Genomic DNA, 27,808 nt, shown 5'->3' on the forward strand with positions numbered 1-27,808 from the left:
CACACACACACACACACACACATCCCAATGAAAATTAAGACTCTCCCCAACTCCATCATGAAACTTACTACCAGTAGTTTCCTTTCCTGTTGGCTCTGCGCTTATTTCAGTATTTCATACAATAGTATACATTACATAGCACTTAGAATCATGGTCTGATACACGGTATGCAAATGTATATATACTTGAATATTTATATAGATTTGTTTTTTGTTTTTACATATCTTAGGGAGCAGCTTAACAGCATAGTATTACATTATAGGGACACACCAAGATACTTTCGCCAGATTTAGTTTCTCTAAACACCAGGGCCACGGAGTACGTGGGGCTTCCACATTCCCAAACGCCTTTTCAGTAGTCGGCGAGCCCCGCACGGAACGCCCTCTTCTCCTCCCCCAATGCAGGGAGGCGACGGAACCTAGCGGGCTCCGATCTCCGCCGCGACTCCCCGATCCTCGGCCTGGTGGGCGGGGCTCCGGGGTGGGCGGGACTCCGACCGGCGGGCGGGCGGGCCCGGTCGCGGCTCCTCCCCTCTCCTCCGGCGGCGCCGGCAGCACTTCCGGGTCGGCGCGGAGGCGGGGCGGAGGCGCCGCGGCTGTTATTGTTCCGAAGGGCTGGGCCGCTGGGATCCGCGCTCGGCGCTGTCAGTTCGTCCCTCTTCTCCCTCGGTCCTTGCTGCTGGCTCTGACGGCGGCCGACGGCGGGCGGGGCCCGGGTTCGCGGCCGAGCGGCGCCGGTGAGGGCGCGGAGGAGGCGCACAGCGGGAGGAGGAGCCGTGAGCCAGGCACGGAGCGGCCGCGGCCATGGCGTACGCCTATCTCTTCAAGTACATCATCATCGGCGACACAGGTGAGGCCCGCAGTGGGCTGTGCGGTACCGGGACGGGCAGGCGGGGCAAACGGCGGCGGCGGCAGGCGCGGGTCGGATGGCGCGGCGCCTCCCTTCCTCCCGTCTTCCCTCGGTTCCCCGGCCGTAGCTCCATTTCCGCAGTGCTGGCGCTGGTGACGTGGGCGCTTGCGAGCGGCCGCGGCCTGGCTGGGCCTTCTCCGCTCCGCCCTGGCCCTCTGCAGCCGGGCCCGCAGCAGCCGTTTGCGACTCTAAGAGAGTGTGACAGCAGGGCGCCTGTCCCCAGGGCCCCGGCTTCGACTGTCTCTGCGGCCCGGGGGAGGGAGAGGGAAGGCGAGCGAATCAGAGCGTGATGGGCCCGAGTCCGGATTTTCCTCCCGGTCCCACCTCCCCGACCTGCAGGCTTCCGCCTAGGCCGGAGCAAGGCGCACCCTGAAATGGGACGGCCTGGTGAAGAGAAAGGAAAAAAATATTTGGGAGGAAAAAAAAAATGGTTTTTGAAAAACATTAACTTCCAAATCCGAATAAGTCAGATCACGTGACTTGATGGCAGGGCAGTTCTTTTTGGGGTCATTAAAGCACTGGCGACTTTTGCCACGTGTATGCTGGGGCTCTGCGGTTTGATAGTAGTGCAAGGCAGGTCAGTGCTCTGGGTGTGAGCATACTATACGTATGCTGACTGGAGTATTGATTTTTTTTTTCTTTTCAGTTGTGTGTCAAGTCCAGAATCACAACTGCTAATTTTCAGGGGACCTCATGAAACATTTGAAGTCAAAACATAAAAATTTTAAAAATAAAATAAAATCAGTTCCCACTTTAAAATAGCATCCTAATAAACTTCTCAAGCAAATAAACAAATTCTTTATGAAATACTTGCGATTGATTTGGGTCTTACTTCGAATCTAATAATAAACATAAAGCTTGTTCAGGTGTTAAAACTATTAATACACCAGAGTCTGATTTCAGTAGTAACTGTTGCACAACCTGGATCCTTTGCACAACTTTGGAAATGTAGAAGCAGCTTGAGGTTGCCCTGTGATTTTGCAGGTTCTATACGTAACTGTAGAAGTATGTTGATTGCTCCCTAAAATAAAACTTCCTGCTGTAAATACAGTTTTTCAGCAAGACTTTCTTTTTGGTGTGTGTGTGTGTGTGTGTAAGGAAACTGGATGGTTTTTATGCAAGGTGTTGGATAAAGCTGTATTGTAAACCGCTTGGAAAGGAGATACCTAAAAGCACCGAGTTATAAAATAAAATAAAATTGGAGATGTCAGATTAACTGCAATATGCCTGCATTTGTGAAACAGGCCGTTTGATTGTCTCAGCAGTAGCAAAACTTAGGTGAGAATTTGCAGGGTATCTTGTTTTTATTGGGGATCTACTGTAGATTAATAAAGTGGTGTGCAGGGACTGCAAGTATTAACAAGCTAGTGCTCCGTTCTCAGGAAATTGTGCATTTCGAAGGGAAGACACTCCTTTCTTGGCATTCTCTTCTGCCCGAGTTCTGGCATTTGACGACTTGACACCGGGCTGAAGTGCTTCATCCACTCACTCTGCAGTTTAAATACTGTAGTTGAACATTAGTTTGCTCTCCTGAACGTCTGTGTCAAGAGGCAAGCTCCTGCTCACATGTCCCTTTGTCTTTTTAGCTTGGCCCTCACGGACCTAAAGTGCCTTCCTACTCTCTAGCATTCTTCCCCACCACAGCGTCTTGCTCTTCCCTGTGAGGCCCGATGAGTGCTTTCTGAGGCTTTCTTTCTGTGGCCCCTCCCTCTGTTTGGCCTGCCTTCTGCCACAGTCATTCCCTATGAAATTTTGTTGTCTTTTAATTAAAACCTTCTGAGAGTATACTAATAATTGTATGTGATACATATTTTATCAAAATATATAAGGTAGAAAGCGTTACTGCTTTGAACGAGCCTAACCTAATAATATAAGCGGATAATTATTAACAGAAAAAAGCATGTTTCAGAAATCTGGCATTTCTGTAAGTTTTTAGCGTTATCAGTTTTCTTGTCCCTCATCTGGATACACAAATGCACAGGCCAATTTGTGTTTACTCCTAGCTAAAATGCCTCTTTTTCTTTTTGCTTAGATTGCTAAAACACCCTCTCCTGACCAGCTCCTCTTCCTTTTAAGATAATGAAAAATACTCCTTCTTCCTCCCCTCCCCCACTCTCTGTTCCTTTACCCTTCCCCACTGCAGCTTGCATTTTAAATGATCTTTTTTGTTAGGAAGGCTTTCCTTTTCTCCTTTTTGTATAAAAGTTTGTGTGCCCCGAGAGGAGGTGCTAAATAATTAGCACAGATTCATCATATGGACTTGAGGGACTGTTGGCCGTTCAAAGGAAAGTACATACTTGAGGCCTACGTATGTGACCTCCGTTAGAGATTTGAGAGCTAATCACAAATGGAATCCTGTTTGTTCAGGATTTCACTATTTGAACTGTTGAAATTACGAAGTCTCTTAACATTTTTAAAATTTTATGTGTGAGTGCTTGCATGTCAGTGTTTGTGTGTGTGTGTGTTCCTGTGTGTGTTCGTGTATGTACGTACCATGTAGATGCCTGATGCCTTCAGAGGTGCAGAAGAGGGTGTCAGATCCCCTGGAACTGGAGTTGTGAGCTACTGTATATGGGTGTTGGGAACTGAACCCATCATCTCTGAAAGAGCAGCAGGCGCCGTTAGACCACTGAGCCATCTCTCCAGGCCCCAAAATTAAGAAATCTTATAGAGAAGAAAAAAGTCTCAAAACATGAATATATTCATGAGTAAGCTCCCACTCTGAGAAGCTCCTCCCCAGAGTTCCTCATTCATCCCCACGCTCCTGCTTTGACTTCAGGATTTGATGGCCATACCATAAGTCAGATAAGTGCAGAGCGAAATTACAGAGCATGCACCCCAAAATGCAGTCTTACGTATTTGGTGAAAATTATTTTGGAGCATTGGTTCGCATGTAAAACTGTGGACACCTGGGGATCGCATAGAGTTGCTCTTCAGGAATGAAGCGGGTGTCAGTGATCTTTCTTTTGTGAACAGATCAGGAAGCTGGCAAGATGTGTCCCTGCAAAGAGGAAGCGCCCCCTAAACAGTAATATGTATGGTGGGTTCCACAGAGGAGTGGTCAGCAGTGTTAAATTCAGTAGAAATTGACTGATGGTTGGAAGGTGTGGTCTGAGTGCTTTTCACACTGCTTTGTGAGGAGGCAAATGGGGTGCAGGAGGCGAGGTACAGAAATGTGGGCTGTACTTGCATCCCTGCTCTCTGAAGGTACAGTTTAAATACATTGTGCAAATAGGTATAAAAAGTCTTAAGCACTGTGTTTAGCAGTTGTTTCTGGAGAGAGAACTCAGCTTGTATTAAGAAAGTTGGTGTAGGTGAGATGAGGTTTTCTGTACTCTTTCTGTTCTTGACGTTGCTTTTGAGACAGCGTCTTGGCTGACCTGCTACTGTGTGGCCTACTTTGGCTTCAAGCTCATGGGACTCCTCCTGCTTCAGTCTCATGAGTGCTGGAATTCCAGGCATGTATCACCAGGTCCAGCTCTCCTCTTTTAAGTTTTAATATTGTAATATTAGTGTTCATGTTGTTCTCCGCCCTGTGTTCCATCTTCTGGCCACGTTTCCATATTCTCTGTCAATTGTGTTTCATGTATTGGATTGTTTACAAAAGGTTTCAGTTAGCAATAATCCCTCCGTGAATAAAGCTCATGGGCTGCTACCTTCTACCATGTACAAAGCCTGTGCCATTTCACTCCACTGCTCATCCTCAGCCGTGGAGGCAGTGTCCTTTTCTGCAGAAGACAGAGCCACACGGATCCTTTTCATTTCATCTCCAACTTCTAACTTTCTGTTAAAGCTTCCCACTTGATTTCATCCACTTTGCTTATTTATGAGCTTTAAAGCAATCTACATTTTAGCTGTTGTTCTTTGCTATAAGTAAAAGATACCTGCCAAAAAGATGCTGGATTCCCTGGATTGCCACAGCTAGGTAGTCACCTCCTTTTAATTCTTGTTTGCTTCTTAATCAGACCACTTGAGTCTTCTCATCTCTTGAGATGATAACTGTATTAGTTCCACAGTGACTTTTTATTCTTAACAACTTTTGTTTGCAGTAGTAGGACTTTAATATATTTTTCTTGGTCAGTGGTGGCACTTTTTGCTAGTTTTTGTAAATTGATTCTTCTTTTCTTACTGATGGACTTTTTCTGCTTTCAGATTTTCTTTTTAAGTACTCCCAGAGGAATGCCAAGACTAGGTTTGCATGGACTTCTCCAGTGCATTAGCTTTTAGCATAGTCTGGGTGGTAGATTGTCATAAAAAACTCTTAATACTTTTTATAGTGCCCTGTTGTTTACCCCTAGCCCTTTGTTTTTTTGAGTGTGGGTGGGTGGGTGTGTTTTACTTGATAGCTTATTTATTGAGCTAGAATCTCATTACAAAGCCTAAGTTGGCCTCAAACTTGAAGTGATTTTCTGCTCTAGGTTCCTCAGTGCCTCTGCTGGTATTACATACAGACCTATCTAGCCCTTGTTTTGTTTTGTTTTTTGTTGTTTTGGGGCTTTTTTTTTTCCGGGGGGCGGGGGTAGTCCTGTTTCAGTTTTGATGGTGGTGGTTTTTTATAGACATTTTATATAGCTTTGGCAGGCCACAGTTTTTTGGTGTGGGGCAATATAAATGGTGCTCTTCCACCTTTTGAGTGACAGGGTTTCAAGACGTGCCAGCCTGATTTTTGTTGTTGTTGTTAAGGTCTTTCTTTTGAAAATACGTTGGTCTCAACTTAAGATCCTCCTGCCTCTATATCCTGACTGCTGGAATTACTGGCTTGTATCATTGGGTCCGTAATCTTTTAATCCTTCAAAACATTCATTAGGTTTCTGTTTTATAGATGAAGAAAAGTAATCTATGTAGTTTAGAAAGAATCATTTTTAGAAATCGTGGAACAAATACCTTGATATTATACCCTTCAATATCTGGTGGTGGCCTGGCTTCCTTACCATTTGCCATCCCTCCCCTATCTCAGTTTCACTCTTTTTGTTTGTTTGTTTTTATTTTTGTTTTGTTTGAGACTAGGTCTCACTATATAACCTGGATGAACTGGGCCTTACTATATAGACCAGGCTAGCCCCAAACTCACAGAGACCACCTGCCTCTGCTTCTCAAGTTCTGGGATTAAAGGGGTGCATAGCCATGTCACACCCCTTCGGTTTTGCTTTTTATAGCTATGATAAAACTTAGGTTTCTCCCGATTATCTTAACTGTTTTCATCTTCAGGTATAGATGATAGTGACTTTGTCAGCAAGTTGGGAGAGAAATAGAAAATGAATATTGATGGCTATGTTATTGCAGCCGACTCCTTGAAGGCAGGATAGTGCCTGGCATAGGCAATGCTTCCATGAATGATAAATGTGTGTTATGTAGGTTTTGTTGGGCAGGCAGCATGGCATTTACCAAATTATTCCTTGTTTCCAGAAATAGTAAAGGGCACAGAGATTGGTGAGTTTTATGTAAATGGGGGTATAGGATATATTAATTTTGTGTTGTTACTGTAATAAGCTACCAGAAAATTAGCAGCTCAAACAAAACTAATTTATTTTAGTGTTCTACAGTTCACATGTATGATGTGTCTGCCTTGGCAAAAGTCAAGCCTTTGGCAAAGCTGGGTTTCTGTTCTGCAGAGTCCTTGCTCATTCATACTGTTGGCTGTAGCTGTGGGGTTCCTATCCCTGTTTCTCTGCTAGCTGTCATTAGAGGGCTTTTCCCAATTTTCCATATCCATGTGGGAGAGAGTATGCTGGTTCTTTTTCTCTGTCTTCAAAATAGAGACAGACAGTTGTCACATTTTTTTTTTGTGTGTCTTCTCTTTTGTTTCTTGTTTGGTGTTTTGGTTTGGTTTGGGGGTGTTGTTATTGTTTTTTGTTTTTGTTTTGTTTTGTTTTGTTTGAGACAGAGTTTCTCTGTGTAACAGTCCTGGCTGTCCTGGAACTTGCTAGAACTTTGTAGACCAGGCTGGCCTTGAACTCACAGAGACCCACCTGCCTCTGCCTCCTGAGAGCTGGGATTAAAGGTGTGCACCACCATGTCTGAGCTGTGTCCTGGCTTTCTAAGTCTTCTTATGTCCTTCCGTCTCTGATTAATCTAGGAGTCTCCAGTTTAAAAGATACATGTAATTATTTGGGTTCACCTGAACTACCAAAATTCCTTCTCCCATTCTTGAGGGGTTTTGTTTTGTTTTGTTTTTTGTCTTTGTTGTTGTTTGTTGCTTTCTAGGTCTTACTGTGTAGTCAGTGCTGGTCCTGACCTTGCAGCAGTTCTGCCTTCAGCTTCTCAAGTGCTAGACTGACAGGCACTCACCACCACATCCAGTTGCTGTAACTGGTTGTATAGGGCAGTCTCTCTGTTGTTGTATGGAAGTCATATATCTGAACAGTAATATCCATGGAGAGACTCTGCTTTTTAGCACAACACTGCTCATAACTGACTGAGCTGGATTTTAAACTTGGGTCTGTCTGACTCTAGAGTCTGCAACCCTTTTGTTTTGTGCAGATTCCTTTGCTTCTCCTAGTTTCTTATCAAATTGTCTTTTGTGGTCTGCTAATCTCTTGGTTTGCTGAGTTGCTGTTCAGTGCTGCATAGTCTTTATTTAAAGAAATTGCGCACTCATATAAACAGGGCACAGTTAGATCTATCTAAAGCTAAGATCAAGTACTTTCTCTGTTGCTCACAGCTATGATTGTGTAACTTTTCTGAGTCTTAGTGTCTTTATAATATGGGAATGAAGGCATTAGATTGGACATGTATTTTTTTTTTTTTTTATTGCTGTGACAGAATACCAACATGCAACATACAAAAGAAAGTGTTTAACTGTGCTTACTATCTCAGAGGGTTAGAGTTCATGATGACAGAACAAAGGCATGGCTGCAGGAACAGCTGAGAGCTTACATCTTGATCCCTGCCCCCAGTGATACAGCTCTTCCAACAAAGCCACACCTAATCCTTTCCAAACAGTTCCACCAACTGAGTGCCAAGTGTTCAAGCATACAAGCCTATTGGTGCACTATTCTCATTCAAACCACCACCACGTCTGACTTTGAGTTGAGTAAGAAATGGTAATAGCCCATCATCATTTTCTGTCTTGTTTCCTTGAATGTTTCTGTGATTACCTCAGATGTCTTTTAAAAACTAACCCAGATTTGACCATGCTGCCTAGTATCCAAATAATATGTATTATAAAACCAAACGAGTTATTTTGTTCTCCATGTGTCCTAATACATTGATTTCCTTCTCCAGCTGCCTTCTGTGCCCTACCCCCCAATCCCCACAAGTTTCTGCTTCCCTTTCTTATTTATGGCTGTTTAGTACAAGTTGTTTGGTATGGCTTGTCTTTAGTGTTCCTAGCCTATGTTATGTTTTCTTGTACTTAACCATTTAAAAAAAAATCTAAATGGTTTATATAAGCTTCCATAGATTCAAATGGTTTGTTAATAGTCATTTATCCTTTCTGTCTGTCCATCCGTCTGTCCAACTATCTCCGAGTCCACTGGTGATATTTTTTGCACTGCATGTACATTTATGTGTGTGTTACATATGTGTAAATTTGTCTGTGAGTGCATATAGAAGTGAGAAATGAACATTGAGTATCTTCAATTCTCTCAATCTAGTTTTGCTGTTGTTTGTTTGTTTATTTTTCTTCAGCCAGCACATGCCTTTGTCTTTTTGTAGCTAGAACTCACCAAATTGGGTAGACTGGTTAGCCAGCAAATTCCAGGGATCCTCCATCTCTGCTTTCTTCCTGTCACCACCACCCTCCCCCCAACCTTGCACAAATTACAGGCACTTACCGTACCATGTCTCATGCCTGTTTGGCAAGAACTTTAGTTCTTGGTCCTCCGGCTCTTACCAGTCTTTCTACTCCCTTCTTCCTGAGCCTTGGGTGGAGGAATTATTTTGTAGGTGTATCAGCTGGGGCTGAGTACTTGATGGTCCCTTGTCTTCATTTTGACTAGTTATGGATTCCTGTAATTTTTTATGTAATTTTTTATGTAACCCATTACAATATTGTAAATATTCACTTGAGTTATAGAATTTGAAGAATTAAATGTTTAAATGTATTATATATGTGTGTGTGTATGTATGTATACACACACACATATCTCTCTAGTGATCATTGAAGAATTTGAATTTATTTCTGCTATTAGGTACCACTGTGGCTAAGTTAGATAGGCAGGGATCAAGACAGATGACAAGCATGCGTGCCCACCATGAGCTTTTATAGACACATCCCACACAGGAGGAAATATGAATATCACCTTTCCCAAGATGCCTTATATCCCCTGCACACTATAGAACATTATAAAGGCTATTGTTTTGTGGGATAAAATAATTAAATTTCTGAATTTTCTGTTTGTAAATTTGATGTAATGTCTGCCAAGTGCCTGCTTAAGCCCTGGTATGCTGGTATGCTAGTGTAAGTACGTTCATGCTTGGAATGCTGACATATGCCTGTAACTCCAGCTTCTAAGAAGCTGATTCAGGAAGATTATGAGTTAGCGTGGGGTGTATAGTAAGTTCCAGGCAAGCCTAACTATATCAAGGCTGTCTCAAAATGAAAATAACTACTATTAAATAACATTTGTAGAAGACTTCGGTGTTTGTCCCAATTTTAGCAATAACTACTATGCATCTAGAAGTCAAATGGTATCACAAGTCCTCTCTGGTTATTTTGACTTAGGCCACACTCTTGGACATTTTCCAAGAGTCAGTATTTATAGTTAGAAGATTGGTATGGTGTCTCCCCTGTATGGCCTAAGTTAAGTTCAGATCTCTTAATCTCATGTAGCACCAGGCTCACCTATTTTGCTGTGTTTTGGGGGGGGGGGGGGGTTGTGTTTTTGTTTTTTGTTTTTTTGTTTTTTTGTTTTTTTTTTTAGTTTGATGGAAAACTATGTATATAGGTGCATTGTGAACTACAAAGTGGTTTACTAATAAAAGTATTTCAGGTTAATTGTTCTATTCATTGAGCTTCCTAAAATTAAATTAGTGGGGTAGGTTTTGCCTATTGGAAAAGGGCTAGTTTGCTGATTTCAAACTAATTCTTTGAGTTGAAAACAAGATTACATGTTAATCACAAAGTAGTAGCTATCTTGATCTTGATGTATTTTGCACTCAATAAACTTAAATTTGGAGGAAGGTGATAGAATCAAGTTTCAAAACAGGCATGATCAAGGAAATGGGACATAGCCAGATTAATGGTGCCACTACAGCCTGCTTAAGAAGATACTGGGCACATGCCAGTGGACTGCATTGGGCTCTTTTCATCTCTTGTAGCCACCATCGGCTGTTCTCCCACTGGCCCTTGGTATTGTAGCACCCTCTCAAGATTCCAAGTTCTGAGTAGCAGTATCTGATTGGCCCAGTCTCTTTCCCTTTCCATCTTAGCTCCCAGGGAGATCAGAGATGCTCAGCCTCTAGAGCATGGGATTAAAGGCATATGTCACCACATCTAGCCACTTAATCTTTTGTCTTCAGTGCTATTATTGATGGTTTGTGCATCTGTGTTAGAAGCCAGATTTCTGGATCAGCTGCTATTTGCATTTGTGTTTTTATAGATGTTACTAAATGACCTTCATATAGTCTGAGGGTGTTTAATCTGAACTTAATATTTCATATTCTTAAATTCTGCAAGCTAACCTTAACATTACTTGTTATGTGGGCTAATTAGCTAGTCTGTATTTTCCTAATTTAGCAATTTGGTTTTGTTACTGTTACTCCTTTGGTTCTTATTAGCTTAATCTGTCAATTACCTGAAATAGTTTATTTCATTTATAGCTTTTAACTATGTGACAAACCATTTCTGCCCAACATACTTCTTACATGTCATGTACAGTAAATTTCATTCCATAGTAATAATAATATGCCTTCTTCCATAGCTTCATGAAAAAGACATTTTTTTTTTTAAGCTACTTAATTTTGAGACAGTGTCTCACCGTGTGGCCCAGGCTGACCTTGAGCCCTTAACCATCCTTCTGCCTCCACTTCTTGTATTCTGAAGTTACAAGAGTGCAGCACCATGCCCACCTTTGTGTTGTTTTTTGTTGTTGTTTTGCTTTTTTTCCCAACTCTGGAAGGTTTTATTTAATAGATCTATAGTAGAGTATAGTTGGCTTCACTTTTTTTCCATTTTATTTTTAGTTTTTGAGACAGGGGTTTACTGGCAGACTTCAAACTTGCAAGTTTGCTGCCTTGGCCTCCCAGGTACTGGGCTCACAGACATGAGCCATTATGCAGCCCAGCTGATGTTTTAATTAAGCAAAAGAGAAGAGCTCTAGAGTTGTCATGACTGATCATTTTATGAACCATAGCAAAAATAGTGTGGATGGCATCTTTCAATGGACATGAGTTAGATTAGAAGCTACCCAGGTATATTTCCATTGTGTTTGATGATGGGGGTGTGTGGTGGTGGGTGGGTGGGTGGGTGTGGGTATAGAGGTCAGAGGATAATTCTAGGTGTCCTTCCTTAGGAACTGCCCTTGTATTTTGAAAAAGGATCTCTCACTGGTCTGGAACTCACTGATTAGACTAGGCTGGCAGGCCAGTGAGCTGGCTCCAGAGATCCTCTTGTCTCCACCTCTCCAGTGCTGGCTGTACAAGCACAGGTCACCATACTTGACCTTTTCTACCTGTGTGTTAGGGATTGAACTCAGCTTCTTCTGCTTGCACCACCTCCCCAGCCCCTCCAAGGTTTCTTTTAGACAAGGCCCGGAGTAAGCTATATTTTACATACTGACCTAGGGCTCAGAAACACGTGCAAAGCAGCACTCATCCTAACCTTGTGCTGTCAGGTTTGACATTTTGTGTTTCGTTCTAGTTCATTTTGTGTTGGTTATGACTCACTAAATTGAGCTCATGACCTAGCTAGTTATACTTAGTATTTAAGAACAGTTTTCTGGGGCTGGAGAGATGGCTAGGTAGTTAGCACACATGTTGCTTTTCCAGAGAGCCCAAGTTTAATTCCCAACACCTGCATCAGGTGGCTCACAGCTCCCTGGAACTCCAGGAGTATCGGACACCTCTGGCTTCTTCAAGCACCTGCCCACACATCCATAGCAAACACATAATGGAGCCTCTGGAACTGGAGTTCCAGTGAGGAGCCGCCATGTCGGTGCCGGGAACTAAACCTGGGTCCTCTGCAAGAGCAGGAAGTGCTCTTAACCACTGAGCCATCCTTTTTTAGCCCTATTTTCTGTTTTTTTTTAAATTAAATTATATCTAGCTTTGTATTTGTAAATGCATTATACTTAAACTTAGCTTTTCTATACTTACCTATACCCCAAGTTCTCCAACTTCACCAGTTGAATTTGGCTTATCTTACTGAAGGATGTTTTTAATCGTACCAAGTTTTATCAGTCAGAATTATCCTGGCTAACAGCAATCACCAAAGAATTTGAACAAAGCAGGAGCAAAATCAAGAATCCTTTACTGTAATGAAATTAGAGTCAAAATGGGGGAAGTCTTGCTAAAGGGTAGAAAAAGAAATCTAAAACACACAGTGAAAGGACTGGAATAGCTCCATTGGTGGAGTAATTGCCTCTGCCTTGTGTGCACAAAGCCTTGGCTTTAATCCCCAGCCCCACAGAAAACCTGACTGGGCATGGTGTCTGCACACTGTAATCTCAGCACATAGGAGATAGAGGCAGGACATCAGATATTTAAGGACATTCTCAGCTAGATAGCATATTTGAGACCAGCCTGGGTCACACTAGCCTCAGCTTCAATTAAAAAAAAAAGAAAAAAGAAAGAAATACTAGGCAGAGCATGAAGGGACAGATCTGGCACTAGGTGTCATTGGAGGAGTCATGGCTCAGGTCTGCCCATAGCAGTTTACTGAGGGGCTTAGATGGCCTGGAAGGTGCTGCTTGTGTGCCTCAGGAACTCCAGAGCGGCTGAGGCAGGACTGGGGAGGTTGGCCGTAGAGAGGCGCCAAGAGCTGTTGCAGCTCTGGAACTCGGCTGTGCCCTGCTGCAGACATTGCACTCTCACTAGCAGGAGTTGTCAGTTGACTGCCATCCTAGGGCACTCCTGAGAGGTGACCTTTTCAAGGGAAAATCACATGTAAATCAGAACAGGTCATGCCAGACAAGGAATTCTAATGTAGCACAGTCATACTATATTCCCTGGAATATTTTCTTGTCTGAGAAATGTCCCATATAGAAGAAATTTGAAAAAGTAATAGTTTTTTCTTGAAGCGTAGACTAGATTTGTTATAAAAAAGTGAGTAGTCCTTATGTTCTCTTATGCAAACGCAGCATTAATTCAGCATTCCCTGAGCTCTTACTTTCTGAGTCTGTTGACTACTAAAGTAATTTTCAGATAACCAAAAAGTAAATGTTAACTGTGTTGAGGAAGAAGACAGCTAGATGGGCACTCAGATAGTGAAGGCACCACATGCTAAGTGCTTGATAAAGCAGGCCTGGGCGGTTAAAATGGCAGGCTGTGCTGAGGTATGGGCAAGGGAAAGTGGCAGCATTTCTGACCTCTTCATGCATCACAGTGGGTGTCATTAGGTCAGTAATATGAACACACAGGGCCTGAAGATCTGAAGCAATCTTCCCTGTCAGGGCCACACAGGATTCAGAGCTAGTTAGGTATCTATTACATTGAGGGTTGATGGTATACATTGAAATACAGAAGGTTCCCCAAATGCTTAAGACACAAGAACACACACCGCTTTGAAGAATTAGCTACGCCCTCCTCTACAGGGCTGGAATCAGCAGAGCTAAGGATCAGGACTTACCTTAGTGGTAGCGAGCACAAGGCCTTGGATTTAGTCTTCACTTGGGGTTGGGTGGCAGTTAGGAATCAACAGAGCCAGCTGTGATAAGGTTGCCGATTGAGGAAGTGGATAAAGCCTCTTTTCTGAAACATCAGCGGGTGAGTGGCTGTGTACTTGTAATAGCATAGCAGGGTGTCAGATGTTAGGCTACCCTTCCTTCCACCTCCTAATTCCCAGATCCCTGGTGCAGTCGAATGTAGTAGAGATTGAAAAAAATAGGGTGTTACTGATAAGAGTTAGAAAATACCTTATTTGTGTAAGCTAATATAATAAAAAGAAAAATATATTATGGGAAGTAAAAAAAAGATTTTTTTTGTTTCTAAAAAATGGGCACTTTATTTTTAAATAAAAGTTTGGTATATACTAGCACAAAGGTATAAAAGATGTGACCATTGGCTGTGGAGATGAAATCTCCACATATATGGCATCATACAGGAGAAGTATAGGCTCCTGAAGTGTGTGCGCCCACATGGTGGAGTCTTCAGTGAGTGCAGCACAGAGTAGGAAGGAAAGTTTCTTGGCAGTGGAGAAACCTGGCAAATTGCTTCTGCCAAGATCAACAGTTATGTTTTTGATGTGTTAAAAATAGAAATCGTCTCTGTGGCCTTCCTCTCAAACACTCATAATATGGACCTTATCATGACAAAACTCAAATTCCAACAGGGAATCACTACAGAGCAGCTGAGTGGTATCCCCAAAACCATCACCTATCAAGGGCAAGGAAAGGTACAGTATGGCCTTAGAATCAATCCACCATGGCCTAGAAGCACCCCATGGCCTGGAGCCCTAAGAAACTTGTTAACAAATGCCTCAGGATGCCTGGATGGTATCCCTGAAGGCAAATACTAAGGAAAGGAAAATGGGGATTTTTTTGAAGAACTAAAAACAAAAAGGAGCTTGCCTCACAGGTGTGCCCCAGCACTGGGAACAAAGCAGGGCAAGGAATAAACTGCAGCGCTCACTCTCTACTGTGCATCCTTTATGGATGCTTAGGCAACATCTGCTGGGTGCATAGTGTCCCTGTGGTGCATGACTCTGCTCTGTGAGGCCGTTCAGTGAAGCCTCGCTGCCAGCGCTGTCTACATTTCTTTTCTTGGAGTGCATGCCACACCCATGGAGCAAGATAATAACAGAAGCCTGTCAAGTCTCCAGCCTTGGCTGTAAAGGATATTGTTTTCTCCCCAGAAGCCAGACAATGAAATCAATTGTTTGGAACACTTACCCAGAAAGTATCCATATTTTAAAAATCAGAAAACCTGACTCATTTTGTGAGAGGGTATGTGTGTTACGGATATTGTCATAGGACATGTGGTACTTAAATCTTAAGGGTGAGTTAGGCAATACCTTGAGGAGGGGAGTCACTGGATAGTAGCAGAACACTAAGTAAATATGAACACTAAGTAAAAAGCAGGACATGGTGGCATGCCTGTAATTGTGGCACTTGAGAGTCTGAGGCAGGAGATGACAATTTGGAGCTAACCAGGCCCATCTAGTAAAACCCTATTTCAAAACTGTGGTGGTACCAAACCAAATAACCCAATTGAGAAATGGGGCTTGGAACTAAACAGAGAATTCTCAACAGAGGAATATCAAATGGCTGAGAAACAAAGAAATGCTCAACCTCCTTAGTCATCAGGGAAATGCAAATCAAAACAACTCTGAGATTCCATCTTACACCCATCAGAATGGCTAAGATCAAAAATTCAAGCGACACCACATGCTGGCGAGGATGTGGGGAGAGAGGAACACTCCTTCATTGCTGGTGGGAATGCAAACTAGTACAGCCACTTTGGAAATCTATCTGGTGCTATCTCAGAAAACTGGGAATAGGGCTTCTTCAGGACCCAGCTATTTCACTCCTTGGAATATACCCAGAAGATGCTCCAGCACACAACAAGAAAATTTCTTCAACTATGTTCATAGCAGCCTTATTCATAATAGCCAGAACATGGAAACAGCCTAAGTGTCCCTTAGTAGAAGAATGGATAAAGAAACTGGTACATTTACACGATGGAATACTACTCAGCTATTAAAAACAAGAAATTCCCGAAATTTGTGGACAAATGGATTGAACTAGAAATGATCATAATGAGTGAGTTAACCCAGAAGCAGAAAGACTCAAATGGTATATACTCACTTATATCTGCATACTAGCCCAAGGGGCATGTCCCATGAAAGTCTTCACTTACCAGGAAACTGGGACAGAGGGGAGGACATCCTATTAGGACTCTAGATGAGAGAAGCATGGGAGATAGAAGGATCCAGAGGGTCCTAGAAACCTACAAGAAGAACATTATGATAGGCAGATTTGGGCCCAGGGGTCCCGCTCAAACTGTGGCACCAGCCAAGGACAATACAGGCCGTAAACTTCAAACCCCTACCCAAATCTAGCCAATGGTCAGAACAGTCTCCACAGTTGAGTGGAGAGTGGGGTATGACTTTCACACGTACTCTGGTGCCTCATAATTGACCATGTCCCCTGGAGGGGGAGACCTGGTAGCACTCAGAGGAAGGATAGCAGGCTACCAAGAAGAGACTTGATACCCTATGAGCATATAAAGGGGGAGGAATGCCCCCTCAGTCACAGTCTTAGGGGAGGGGAGTAAGGGGAAAATGGGAGGGAGGGAGGAATGGGAGGATACCAGGGATGGGATAACCATTGAGATGTAATATAAATAAATTAATAAAATAAAATAAAAAAGAAAATGAAAAAAATGTGGTGGTAATCCCTGAATAACTTGCGTGGCAAGGGTGAGTTATTCATGAAGCTTATACTCCTACCCCCCAAAATCAATTGTTTTTATTTTGAGAAGTATCTTGGCTGTGAAGCCCAGATTTGCCTAATACTATGTAGCCCAGGCTGGCCTCAAACTCCCAGGAACCCTGTTGCTGCAGCTCCACATGCTGGCATTTCAGGTATTATCAACACAGTTTTTTATTGATTCTTTAGTAGTCTTTCAACTCTGTCAGCATACTTGTTTTTAATGTTTTCCAGTTTTCAGCAGAGTGTGTTACATTAAAACTACATTTTTTTTTTTTTTTGCAACGTGAGATTAATTTCTTCTGTGACCAAGTCATAGTACCTAGAACATAGCAGGCAATCATTCAATAAATATTTTTTATATTTCTTGCTTTGAGGAAGTTACTGCTTTTGCAAGATTTTTGGTTGTGTGTTGGGTTTTGTTCAGCTTATAGCTGCTTAGCTATGGCTTTGTGGCTTTCTTCCCTGCGTCTTTGTTTCTCTAACTTTGTTTCTCTGTTATTTGTTTGTTTGTTTGTTCTTTGTGGTTCTGTATAGTTTGAGTTTTTGTTTGTTAAGACAGGGCTTCTTACAGCCCGGGCTGCCTCACACTCTATAACCAGGGTTGGACTTACACTCCTGATCCTTTTGCCTCTGCATCTAGTGCTGGTATTACTGATGGGTGTCACCATACCTTGTCCTTTTTATTAACACATAGAAATTGTGTAAAATATCAGGATGTATTGTGACATTTTCACACATGTATAGAACATGCATTGATCATGTTCACCCTTGATTATTACCTTCTTATTCCCCCTCATTCCTCCTCTTCTTCCTCCTCCTCCTGCTTCTCTCCCCCCCCCCCCCCCCCCCCCATTCTCTCTCTTCCCTAGATAGGACATATCAGAAAAGAAGTGAAACTTGTCTTTCTGGGTCTGATTTTATTTTGTCTAACATGGCCATTTCCAGTTCTTTGATCTTCCTGCACACGACACGATGGCCTTATTGTCTACTTACACTCCACTGTGTCCGTACAGCCCACATTTTCCAGTCTCATCCACTTACCGCTCTTTATGAGGCCACCCGCCTTTAGATTTAGCCCACACCTCAGTTCCAGATTAGTTTACCTTGAAATTCTTGGATACATCTGCAGTGCCTTCTTTCCAAGCGAGATCTGACTGAGTCAGATAAATTTGGGTAGATACTTTTGTCCTAGTTATATTCATCTTTAAGAATCTTTAGTGCTTGTGTTTTTTTATTTTCAGCATGCTCTTACTTCTATTTGTTATTTGAGCCTTGTGATACTCCTTTGAGGAACGGTGTTTTCTCTTTCTCTGTTTAGTTTCCCTTTTTTCTTTTGTGGGAGGGTGTGTGTGTTAGAATTATTTGGTACCAAATTTAGGGCTTTGTGCGTGTACTTTACCACTAAAGCCGCATAAATCACAGCCCTGATACGGTTTTCTTTTTCTCATTTTAAAGGCGGAAAATTTGAGCTCAATTTTATAACTTTTTGTTCAAGGATTATGAGTTAAAAACTGAAAATAAAACAGTAATTAAACCTAAAAGGAAAGAATAATGAATATTTATTATAATGAAGATATATAATAAGACTTTCTTAAAAGCTTTCGCCTGATTGCAGAGTAAACTTTTAATTTTTAAATTAAACTTGCATCTCTACTGTATGATCTGTATTTGAATTGTATGAATTTAAAACGTAGACTTCTTAGCCAGTTCTCTGAGGAGACTGAGGCTGGAGGATTGGTGTAAATTCAAGGACAGCCTAGGCTACATAGCAGGACATATATAGAACCCTAATCTTAGAAAACCAAAATCAAACAAGCTTAAGTCTAGCTAGGCTGTTCATTCCCTGGAGTTTTATTTCCCACCCCCAGCCCCTTCCTTTCTCCCTTTCCTCCTGTAGGATCATAATCGTGCAACCCTGTTCTTCACCCGCTTTCGGTGGCCCTGGTACTCCTCATACCCTGGGACACCACACACACACACACACACACACACACACACACACACACACACACACACACACACACCCACCCACCCACCCTCGTATTTTGAATGAATGTTGTTTGGCTCGTGATAAATAGAATCATCACCAATTTGTAGGAAATAACCAGAAGTTGTAAAATGACTCACTGGAATCTTAGGAATTAAGCCCATGTTTCTTGCAAAGGAAAGGGTTCCTTGCCCAAAAATCTCTTCATGACTACGTAGATAAACCTTCAAGCCTTAAGACAGAACTCCAAGTTCTCTGGCGTGGAGCTTCGGGAGTCCGATTTTTAATGTGTCTGGATGCTAGTATTTGCTACAGACACGGTCTTTAGGTACTTGGTTCTCACAGTGCTATGTCCTACAGAAGGAACAATCAATGAATGCCTTGGACCCTGAGTTAAAAAAGAAAAAGTAAAAGGCTGAGGTAGGAAGATTGCTTTGATTTCAAGGGCAGCCTGTGCTACATAAACCAGGACAGAAAAAAAAAGAAAAGAAGAAACAGAATTGATGGTTACAGCACTGTTACATGTATTCTCTGTATTAAATAGAGAGTGATACCTAAGTCAAAGCCTTAAAGTGTAGTATTATCAGCCTGGCAAGATGGCTCAGTGGGTAAATAAATACCAGCCATGAAGCCTCTTAGCCTGAGTTTGATCTCTGAGACCCTCATGGTGGAAGCAGAAAACCGACTTCAGCAAGTCGTCCCTGACACACACTTTTACATAATATACATACACACCACACCACAGTGTTTTCCACATTAGGTGCTTTGGAAGAAGAAAAAAAATGACTAAATTTCAGATCTTGTCTCCAAGGAACTTTGTTTATAAAAAGAGATGAAAATCGGCATGTAAATAGCTGAGAGTAGAAATTAAAGTTAGCAAGTCCACTAAAGATCACATGGAGCTAATGGAAGGAAGGCCTTCATGAATGGAGGTGATCAGCTCCGCAGAGCAGAGAGGTGGAAGTGCTGGAAACCCTTTGTTTGCTAAGGAAAGCGGTGTCTTTGCCTTCTAAACACTCTCAACATACTGCTGCTCTGAACTCTGTCCTTTTTCTGAAGCCATCTCAAATAAAGCTAAGGTTGAAGTTTAGCTTACTAACTGCTCCCTCCGAGTGGCATCAGTGATTTGCAGAACACGGCTAAGCTGTCCTCCCTTGGGAGACATAAGTGTGTTTTAAGTGTGAGAGTCTTGAAGATTCGTCCATTGAAGAAAAGGATTCGGTGCAAAGAGAAGCATGAACATGGAGACAAAAAGGGCTCCCAGCTCTCTGGACCCATAGAGAAGGCTGAGCCCTACCTGTGAAGAGAAGGGACCGGGCAGCACGGACGGATGTGGAGTGGAGGCTTGCCGTAAAGAAGTGGAAAGTTTGGTCAAAATGTGTTGGATTTAGACTTTTTAGCTAAATAAGATAGCAAAGGAGTCCTAAGGCTACTCTCTGGGTCCTAGGTGCTTTATACTAACTGCTTTAATTCTCCCAACTCTGGGATACACATATACTCTTCTCCTCACTTTGTAAGTGGCACAGAGGACGTGGGTCTTACCCAGCTTTCCTGGGTGTGCTGTGGTGGGGACTGCTTAGAATTTAGCTGCCATGCCTCCTTCGCATGGAAAGCTAATGAATAAGGAAGGGCAAAAGGGTTATTCTAAAAATTTGAGAATTGCAAATAATGGCTGACAGTTCACAGCAGTAAAAAAACTTGCTGCTACTTTTCTATAGTCTTGTAAGGTCAGTCTTAATTTCTGTGGGTTTTTCTTCTCTGATTATTCATTCTTTAATTTCCAGGTGTTGGTAAATCGTGCTTATTGCTACAGTTTACAGACAAGAGGTTTCAGCCGGTGCATGACCTCACAATTGGTAAGTTTTCTAAAAGAAAAAAAAACATTAAACATTTTGAATCGCTTATGTGCTGTATACTAGTAAGTCTATTGTACAAGCAGTAGAATTAGATTTGTTGTTGTGCAGAATTTAGTCTCTATTTCTTTTCAGATAGATATACATTATATATATATAATAAAAATAAATACTATCTTTTTATACAGGGTTAGAATGCAAAAGACAATAATACTTAACGTTTCAGTTATATTTAATTATGAATCATACTATCCAGAGACAAAGCTGCACCATGGTAGGAGCTTATGTGAAATTAAATCAGGTCTGTCAGTAACTGGGCAAACTGCTTCACCACTCCACATTTCAGCTTTTGTATCTGTACAGTGGAGACAATAGTACCAACTCCAAAGTTACTGTGAGAAGTGAATGAACTATGGATGTAAAGCACTGGAGCAGTACCCTAAAGGGTGGCAAATGCTGCATGCTTGCCTGTAGTTATTAACCAGGACCATCAGCCAAGTATAAAGTGTGAATGAGATAGTTACTAATAGCAAATAGTCAACCAGTGGTAATTATTGTTATTTACGTAGTATTACTACTAGTTTTTATCAGTACACAAAGCTGCAAATTTAAAATGAATGAAAAACTGAACAGTTTAGATAATCTCAGTTTATTTGAAGATTATATTAATGGCCAGGCATGGTGGCATGATCCTGCAAACCCAGTACTTGGGAAGCAGAGACAGCAAGTTCACCACAAGCTCAGAGCTAGCATGGTCGTTATAGTGAGTTCCATGCCAGCCACGGCTATGTAGCAAGATGTCTCTTTTTTTAAAAAAAATTAAATTATATATCTATAGATGGATGGATAGATAGGTAGATAATCTAGAGCAGTGGTTCTCAACCTGTGGGTCACAACCCCTTTGGGGGTGCCAAATGACCCTTTCATGGGGTTCCCACATCAGATATCCTGCATGTCAGATACTTACACTACGATTCTAAACAGTAGCAAAATTACAGTTAAGAAGTAACAACAAAAACACTTTTATGGTTGGGGGTCACCACAACATAAGGAACTGTTTTAAAGGGTCACAGAATTAGAAAGGTGGAGAACCACTGATTTAGAGAAAGAGAGAGAGATCTCCTGATAGTAAGGAATCTAGCTAGATGATTCTTTTATGCTGCATCATGCTAATAGCTGGGATTGAGCTTTAAAAGGAGTCATTGGGAATCTCACAATTCTTTTGCTTAAGTAACATTCTCTCGCTGACTGTTTATTTCTTTCTGGGAGTTGTGTTTGTTTTGTAACTGTTTGTTTAAGACCATTCTCAAAATGTAGTTCAGACAAGCCTTGAATTTGCAGTCCTGCCTTCCCCTCCTGAATTCTGGGCTTACAGTTATGTTTTACTGCACTCAGCCTCTTAATTCTATTGGTTTTATTACTTTAGTGATTACAAGTTTTATTAACAGTAAATACAGGAAGAACTAGGAGTTCAAGGCCAACCAACCTGTTACGTAATGAGTTTGAGACTGGTCAGGCAGCCTGAAGTCCTGTCTCAGAAAACCAAAACCAGAAGAGTGGTGAGGGGTGGGTCAGCAAAAACTAAGATTGTGTGAAAAGTTCTTAGAAACCCACTACTTTGTACACTATTTTGGGGTTTTGGGGTTTGTTTGTTTTCTTTTGTTTATATTTTGAAGTTGTCCTACATAAGCAGACAGTGCTTTCCCCAGAAGACATGGGTGATTAAATGAAAATCTTGGTATTAAGCATAGGGTTCCTCCTGTGAGTTTTTGTTGGTCAAGGATATTCCAAAGGTAACCACAGGCCATTTTATTGTTCTTGGTTGCCCACAAGAACTAATAGTATGACCAATTCTGTTGCAATAGATACAGAACAAATCAAACTAGAACTGATCTGAAAACTTTGTACCTGTTGGTTAATTTTCATAATGCTGGAAGGTGCTATGCAAACCCCTTGGGGAGACAAGCTATCAGTGCTTTACCCAACAGCAAACTGTTCCTAGCAACAGTGGCATAAATGTTATGGCAGTAACTGTATGCTTTTGGATTAGATTTGAAGCCTGCTCCACGGGAGGAAATTCATATCTGATACTGTAAACTTGCTCAAAAGGCCGTGGCTAGGGAAGTCATAGGCACTAGCCTCTCTAGAGTGTTAGATGTATTACAATTATCTTGTTAGATGAATATAATAGCAAGCTGCCTTTTAAATAGTTATATTGATAGAGTAATCTTGCCCTTAACAGATAGTGCAGAACCTCATGAGTGATCAAAGTGCTGAGAAAGGACATGCATCTGAAAAGGGGATGTGTTTGACAGTGGGAAGAGAGAATTGGGGGTGCTATGATTAAGATACATTGGGATTTGGGTTTTTTTGTTTGTTTGTTTGTTTGAGTTTTGTTGTTGTTGTTTTTGGTTTTTCAAGACAGAGTTTCTCTGTGTGGCCTTGGCTGTCCTAGACTGGCTTTGTAGACCAGGCTGGCCTCGAACTCATAGCCATCCACTTGTCTGTGCCTCCCAAGTGCTGGGATTAAAGGCGTGGGCCACCATGCTCAGCTAAGATAGATTGTTTACATGTATGAAATTGTCAAAGAAAAATAAATGATACTTTAAAAAAAAATGTGTTGGTTGCTTTTTCTATTACTGTGATAAAACACTGTGACCAAGGAGAGTTTAAAAGAAAGAAAGAAAGAAAGCTGGAGAGATGGCTCAGAGGTTAAGAGCACTCTCTGCTCTTCCAGAGGTCCTGAGTTCAATTCCCAGCAACCACGTGGTGGCTCACAACCATCTATAATGAGATGGGGTACCCTCTTCTGCCATACAGGACTACATGCAGGCAAACACTGTATGCATACTAAATAAATAAATATTTAAAAAAAAAAAAAAAAGGAAGAAAGAAAGCATTTGATTGGGGCCTATGATTCTAAAGGGTTAGAGTCCCTGATGGTGGCGTGAAGGACAGCAAGAACAACTGAGAGTTCATTTCTTGAAGCATAAGCAGGAGGCAGAGAGCACACTGGGAACGGCAGTGTGCTTTTGAAATCTCAAAGCTCTCTCCCAATGGTACACCTCCAACAAAGCCACACTTCCTAATCCTTTCCAGTTATACCAACTAGGGACCAAACTCTAGTCCATATTTTTTAATCTGATTTATTTGGGTTGTTATACCTCTTCTCTCTTTTCCACCCCAACCCCTTCCAACACCCGAACACCAGGTAGGAGCGAAAGAAGGTTAGTGGGGAGACGGGGTGTGGGTCTTAGCTACTTCCTGCTGGTTAGGGTCGTTGGGTAGCTTGGGACACATCCAATCTTTGTTTCAGGGCATCACCAACTTCTCATCCAACTTCATCAAGCAACAAAGAGGAAGCAGCATCCCCCTCCTCCTTTCTCAGAGCCCACCCCCACTCTGGTACCCTCTCAGAGTCCTCAGAATTAAACTCTGCAGCTGGCAAAGATAACACTTCCGCCAGAGCATGAGACAAACATAGTTAACAACTGTGAACAAACTAAAGCAGGCCCATACATACATCTGGGATTGAAACAGAATGTTTACATCACTTGAGTTTGTTTTTGGTTTTGTTTTGTTTTTTTCCGAGACAGGGTTTCTCTATGTAGTCTTGGCTGTCCTGGACTCGCTCTGTAGACCAGGCTGGCCTTGAACTCAACTCACAGCGATCTGCTTGCCTCTCTCTCCCAAGTGCTGGGATTAAGGTGTGCGCCACCATGCCCAGCCCCATAACTTGAGTTTTTAAAGAAACCAAAACTTCCACTACACCAGATATTCAGAGATGAGCCTATGAAGGCCATTCTCATTCAAACCACCACAACAGAAAAACTTTATATTAACAGGAATGTCCATAATCAGCTTGTTGAAAACCTAAAGTCTATACAAAGATGATGAATGGATTTGGTAATACTGTTTAAATCTAGTTCCATGACTTTTTTTTTTTTTTTTTTTTTTTTTTTTTAAGCTCATTTCTTTTCTCTGCTCAATGGATTTCAAACCTTGGTAGCTAGTTGTAGAAAAGAGTATGTCCTAAAATGACTAACCAAATAGTTGTTTTTAATATAGATTATTTCTAAGACCTGTTCTTCCTTTTCATTGAATCATATGCCTAAATATCAAAGTTCCTGCAGTGCACCCACTAGAGTAATGACCTGAACCTGTCAGAAAATGGCATACATTGTGTTTTTGAAGAAAGACTAAAAAAAGCTATTTCAAACTCATATTGCTGCCACTGCTGGCTTCCCTCTGGGTTGTTGGCTGATGGCAGGCACTGGAAAATCGGAAGCTAAAAGAGAAGTCAGAGATCTTTTTCTATTTCACTCTTACCCTGGATTGACTTACGTTTTCCTATCCCTTGCCTGGAAAGCCACTGCTAGTCTGCTTCTTAGCTCTAACCGAAATCTCTCCCTATGTCCTCCTGATCAAGAAACAACAGTTTCCTGCTGTGGCCTGTCTCTGAGCTGAGCCTCAACCCCTTTTTGAGTCTCCTGCATTTTCCGATATTGTAACCAACCTGTATACTGGGCACTTAGATATTTAAGTGTTGTTTCATTCTTCTGACTGAGAACCTGGCTGGTGTACCTTCCTTCTTCACAGCTCACTCTCTTCAGATTTATTTTTCAATTTTTAAAATTGGGGGTTTTTTTATTCTTGAAAAGTTTCGTGTGTGTGTGTGTGTGTGTGTGTGTGTGTGTGTGTGTGTGTGTGTGTGTGTGTGTGTGTGTTTTGGTTTTTCAGGACATTGTTTCTCCATGTAACAGCCCTGGCTGTCCTTGACTTGCTTTGCAGACCAGGTTGGCCTCAAACTCACAAAGATCTGCCTGCCTCTGCTCCCCTTCTCCACCCCAATCCCTTCCAACACCCCAACACTAGGTAGGAGAGAAAGGTTTGGGGTGGGGGGCATAGTTCTTCTTAGCTACTTCCTGCTGTTGAGAGTCCTTGGGCTCCTGGAGGCAAGTCATCTCAAGACATCTCCAACTTCTCCTCATCAAACTGCATCAACAGCCACCAGGAGCAGCAGGGGAAGCACCAGCAGCCTCAGCCTCTGGCGTTTAGTCCCTCTCCAGAATCCTCAGAATTAAACTATCTGCAGCTGGCCAAGAGCCCCTCTAATAGCCTGTGTGAGGCAAATAGTTGTCTGAAGCAGCCCTACATCCCACACCTGAGATTAAAACAAAAACATGTTTATGTAACATAAATGAGTTTTTAAAGACACCAAAACTTGCCATTAAATAGCATATTTAAGTTTGGGCCATGACTATGGTAGTTTGAGAATTTCCCCCATAGGCTCATGTATTTGAATGCTTAGTCACCAGAGAGTAGAACTGTTTGAAAACGGTTAGTGGGACTAGGAGGTGTGGCCTTGTTGGGGTGGGTGTGTCACTGCTGATGGGCTTTGAGGTTTCAAAAGCCCTTGCCAGGTCCAGTCTTTCTCACTCTGCCTGTTGCCTGTGAATTAGGATGTAAGGTTCTCAGCTAATGTTCCTGTGCCTGCCTCCTGCCGTGATAATGATGGACTAACCCTGTAAAATTGTAAGCAAGCACCCAGTTAAGTGCTTTCTTTTATGAGAGTTTCCTTGGTCATGCTGTCTCTTCACAGCAATAAAACAGTGACTAAGACAGTGACCAAGAAAGTGCTAAAGGACAGAGGACTTCAGATGTGGTTCCACAGTTAAGACTGCTTGCTGTGAAATCATGAGGGTCATAGTTGATCCCAGTAGCCACAGATACCTGAAACTCCAACTCTGAAGGATCTGACACCTTCTTTGGGCCTCCATGCCCACACAGCCATGCATACCTGTACCTATTCTAAATACACTCACACGTTCACACAAAAAGAAATAAATGCATATTTAATTAAATATTAAGTGATAGAAGAGAGGAAATAAAAGATTAGGTTAGTAGTGTATTGGGGTTCTCTAGAGTAATGTCTTATAGAATATATCTTACAGAATCTATAAATACATATATATACATATATATATATACGAGGATTTATTGGAATGGTCCAGCTAACCCAACAAATGGATGGCTATGAACAGAAGGTCCAAGAATCCAGTAGTTGTTCAGGCCACAATGTCTCAGCTGGTCTTACGTATATGCTGGAATCTCAAAGAAGCAGGCTCTAATGCTAGTGAAGAAATGGGCTTGCAAAAGCAAGTAAGCAAAGAGCAAGGCTTCCGTCCCTCCTCCCTCACAGGTGTGCCCAGCCATTTTTGGATCGTAGTTAATTCCAGGTGTACTCAAGTTGATAACCAAAGTAGCCATCATAGTAGGGAATGTTCTCATATTTTGTTTATCCTTTATCTCTGAGAGTTGTTACGATAACCCAAAACAGCTGTTTATCAATAGCTTCATGGATAAAATTACATTGAAAATCTGGAGGACCGCCAGGACCACCATTATCGATGTGATGTGAGAACTTAAACAGTGATTTAAATACTGATTGCAGAGTTAGTCAAGTCAGCCATAAGCACAGGCACACATTGTAGTCTTTGAGTCCCTCCTTCCTCCAGTGCAGTGACCCTGGATACTCGACATCAGCTTCCCAGTGCCCCAATCCCAGCCATGACCTTGTTCATACTGATAGCTAGAACCACTCAGTAATTTCAGTTTCATACACCTCTCCCCTTTCCAAGTCAGTTCCTGTAGTTACTACGCCACCTGCACTCCATTGGCTGCACCATCTTGTCACTCATTGCTCACTTCTGTGCTTCCGAGGCTCAGTTTAATCATTATCGTTCCTGCAAGCACTTCTTTTCCCTCCTCCTCCCCTTCCCAAGCCCTCTCATTTCTATATTCTCTTATGAACAAACTGTAGGTTAAATCTGACTCTGTCAAATTCTGCACATGTACCATTACACATGGCTGGAGAAAAACATGCTAACAAGTCTCATTTTTAATTCTTAGACACATTTGTCTGTAAAACTGTATGGTATTTTCTAATAGTAAAACATGCAGTACTTTCTCTGTCTTGACTCTCATTTGATTACGTTGGTTTGTATTTCACTCAGAAAAATTGGACAAGTCAAGGAACTTTTCCCAGCATCTCTGCCTTAAGAATCCTGTGCACAGGGACTGCTTGCTCCTGCTGCTGTGGAGGACCTCTGAGATCCTAACAGCATGCTCACAGAGCCCGCCCACCAGCCTGCCTTAGTGGCTCTTTTTTCTCCAGCCATCATTAACTTTTCCTTTCTAGGTGATTCGTTTTTTGTGGTTTTTTTTTTTTTTTTTTTTTTCTTTTCAGTCATTTGCTTTCATTTTCACAAAATTCCTCACAATTAACCATATTTTCTACCTTTAATGTCTCTGTCTCTCTCCCTCTTTTTTTCTGTTTCCTCCCTCAAGTGTTTCCTGTTTTGATCCCTTCTTCTTTGGTAGTGGTGGAGGTTTTATTGAGACAAGGTCTCAAAAAGCCCAAAATGGTCTTATAGTCAATATACAGCTGAGGGTGGTTTGCACTCCTGGTCCTCTTGTCTCCAATCCCCAAGTGAAAGAATTACAGGTATGCACCACGATACCCAGTT

The 27,808-nt window shown here is 42.0% G+C and overlaps 1 protein-coding gene across 1 annotated transcript in view; it reads left to right on the plus strand.

Annotated features, from left to right (window-relative positions):
• The first annotated feature begins 554 nt into the window (after window positions 1-554).
• The window catches only part of Rab2a (RAB2A, member RAS oncogene family), a 68,348-nt gene continuing 41,094 nt past the window's right edge, over window positions 555-27,808 (plus strand). Inside the window, exons 1-2 of the mRNA XM_051160016.1 lie at window positions 555-849; window positions 20,211-20,282. Coding sequence (XP_051015973.1) covers window positions 804-849; window positions 20,211-20,282 — 118 coding nt within the window. The 5' untranslated portion in view covers window positions 555-803. The remainder of the gene's footprint in view (window positions 850-20,210; window positions 20,283-27,808) is intronic.

The sequence above is a fragment of the Acomys russatus genome, chromosome 2, assembly GCF_903995435.1.
Source record: "Acomys russatus chromosome 2, mAcoRus1.1, whole genome shotgun sequence".
Classification (NCBI taxonomy): Eukaryota; Metazoa; Chordata; class Mammalia; order Rodentia; family Muridae; genus Acomys; species Acomys russatus.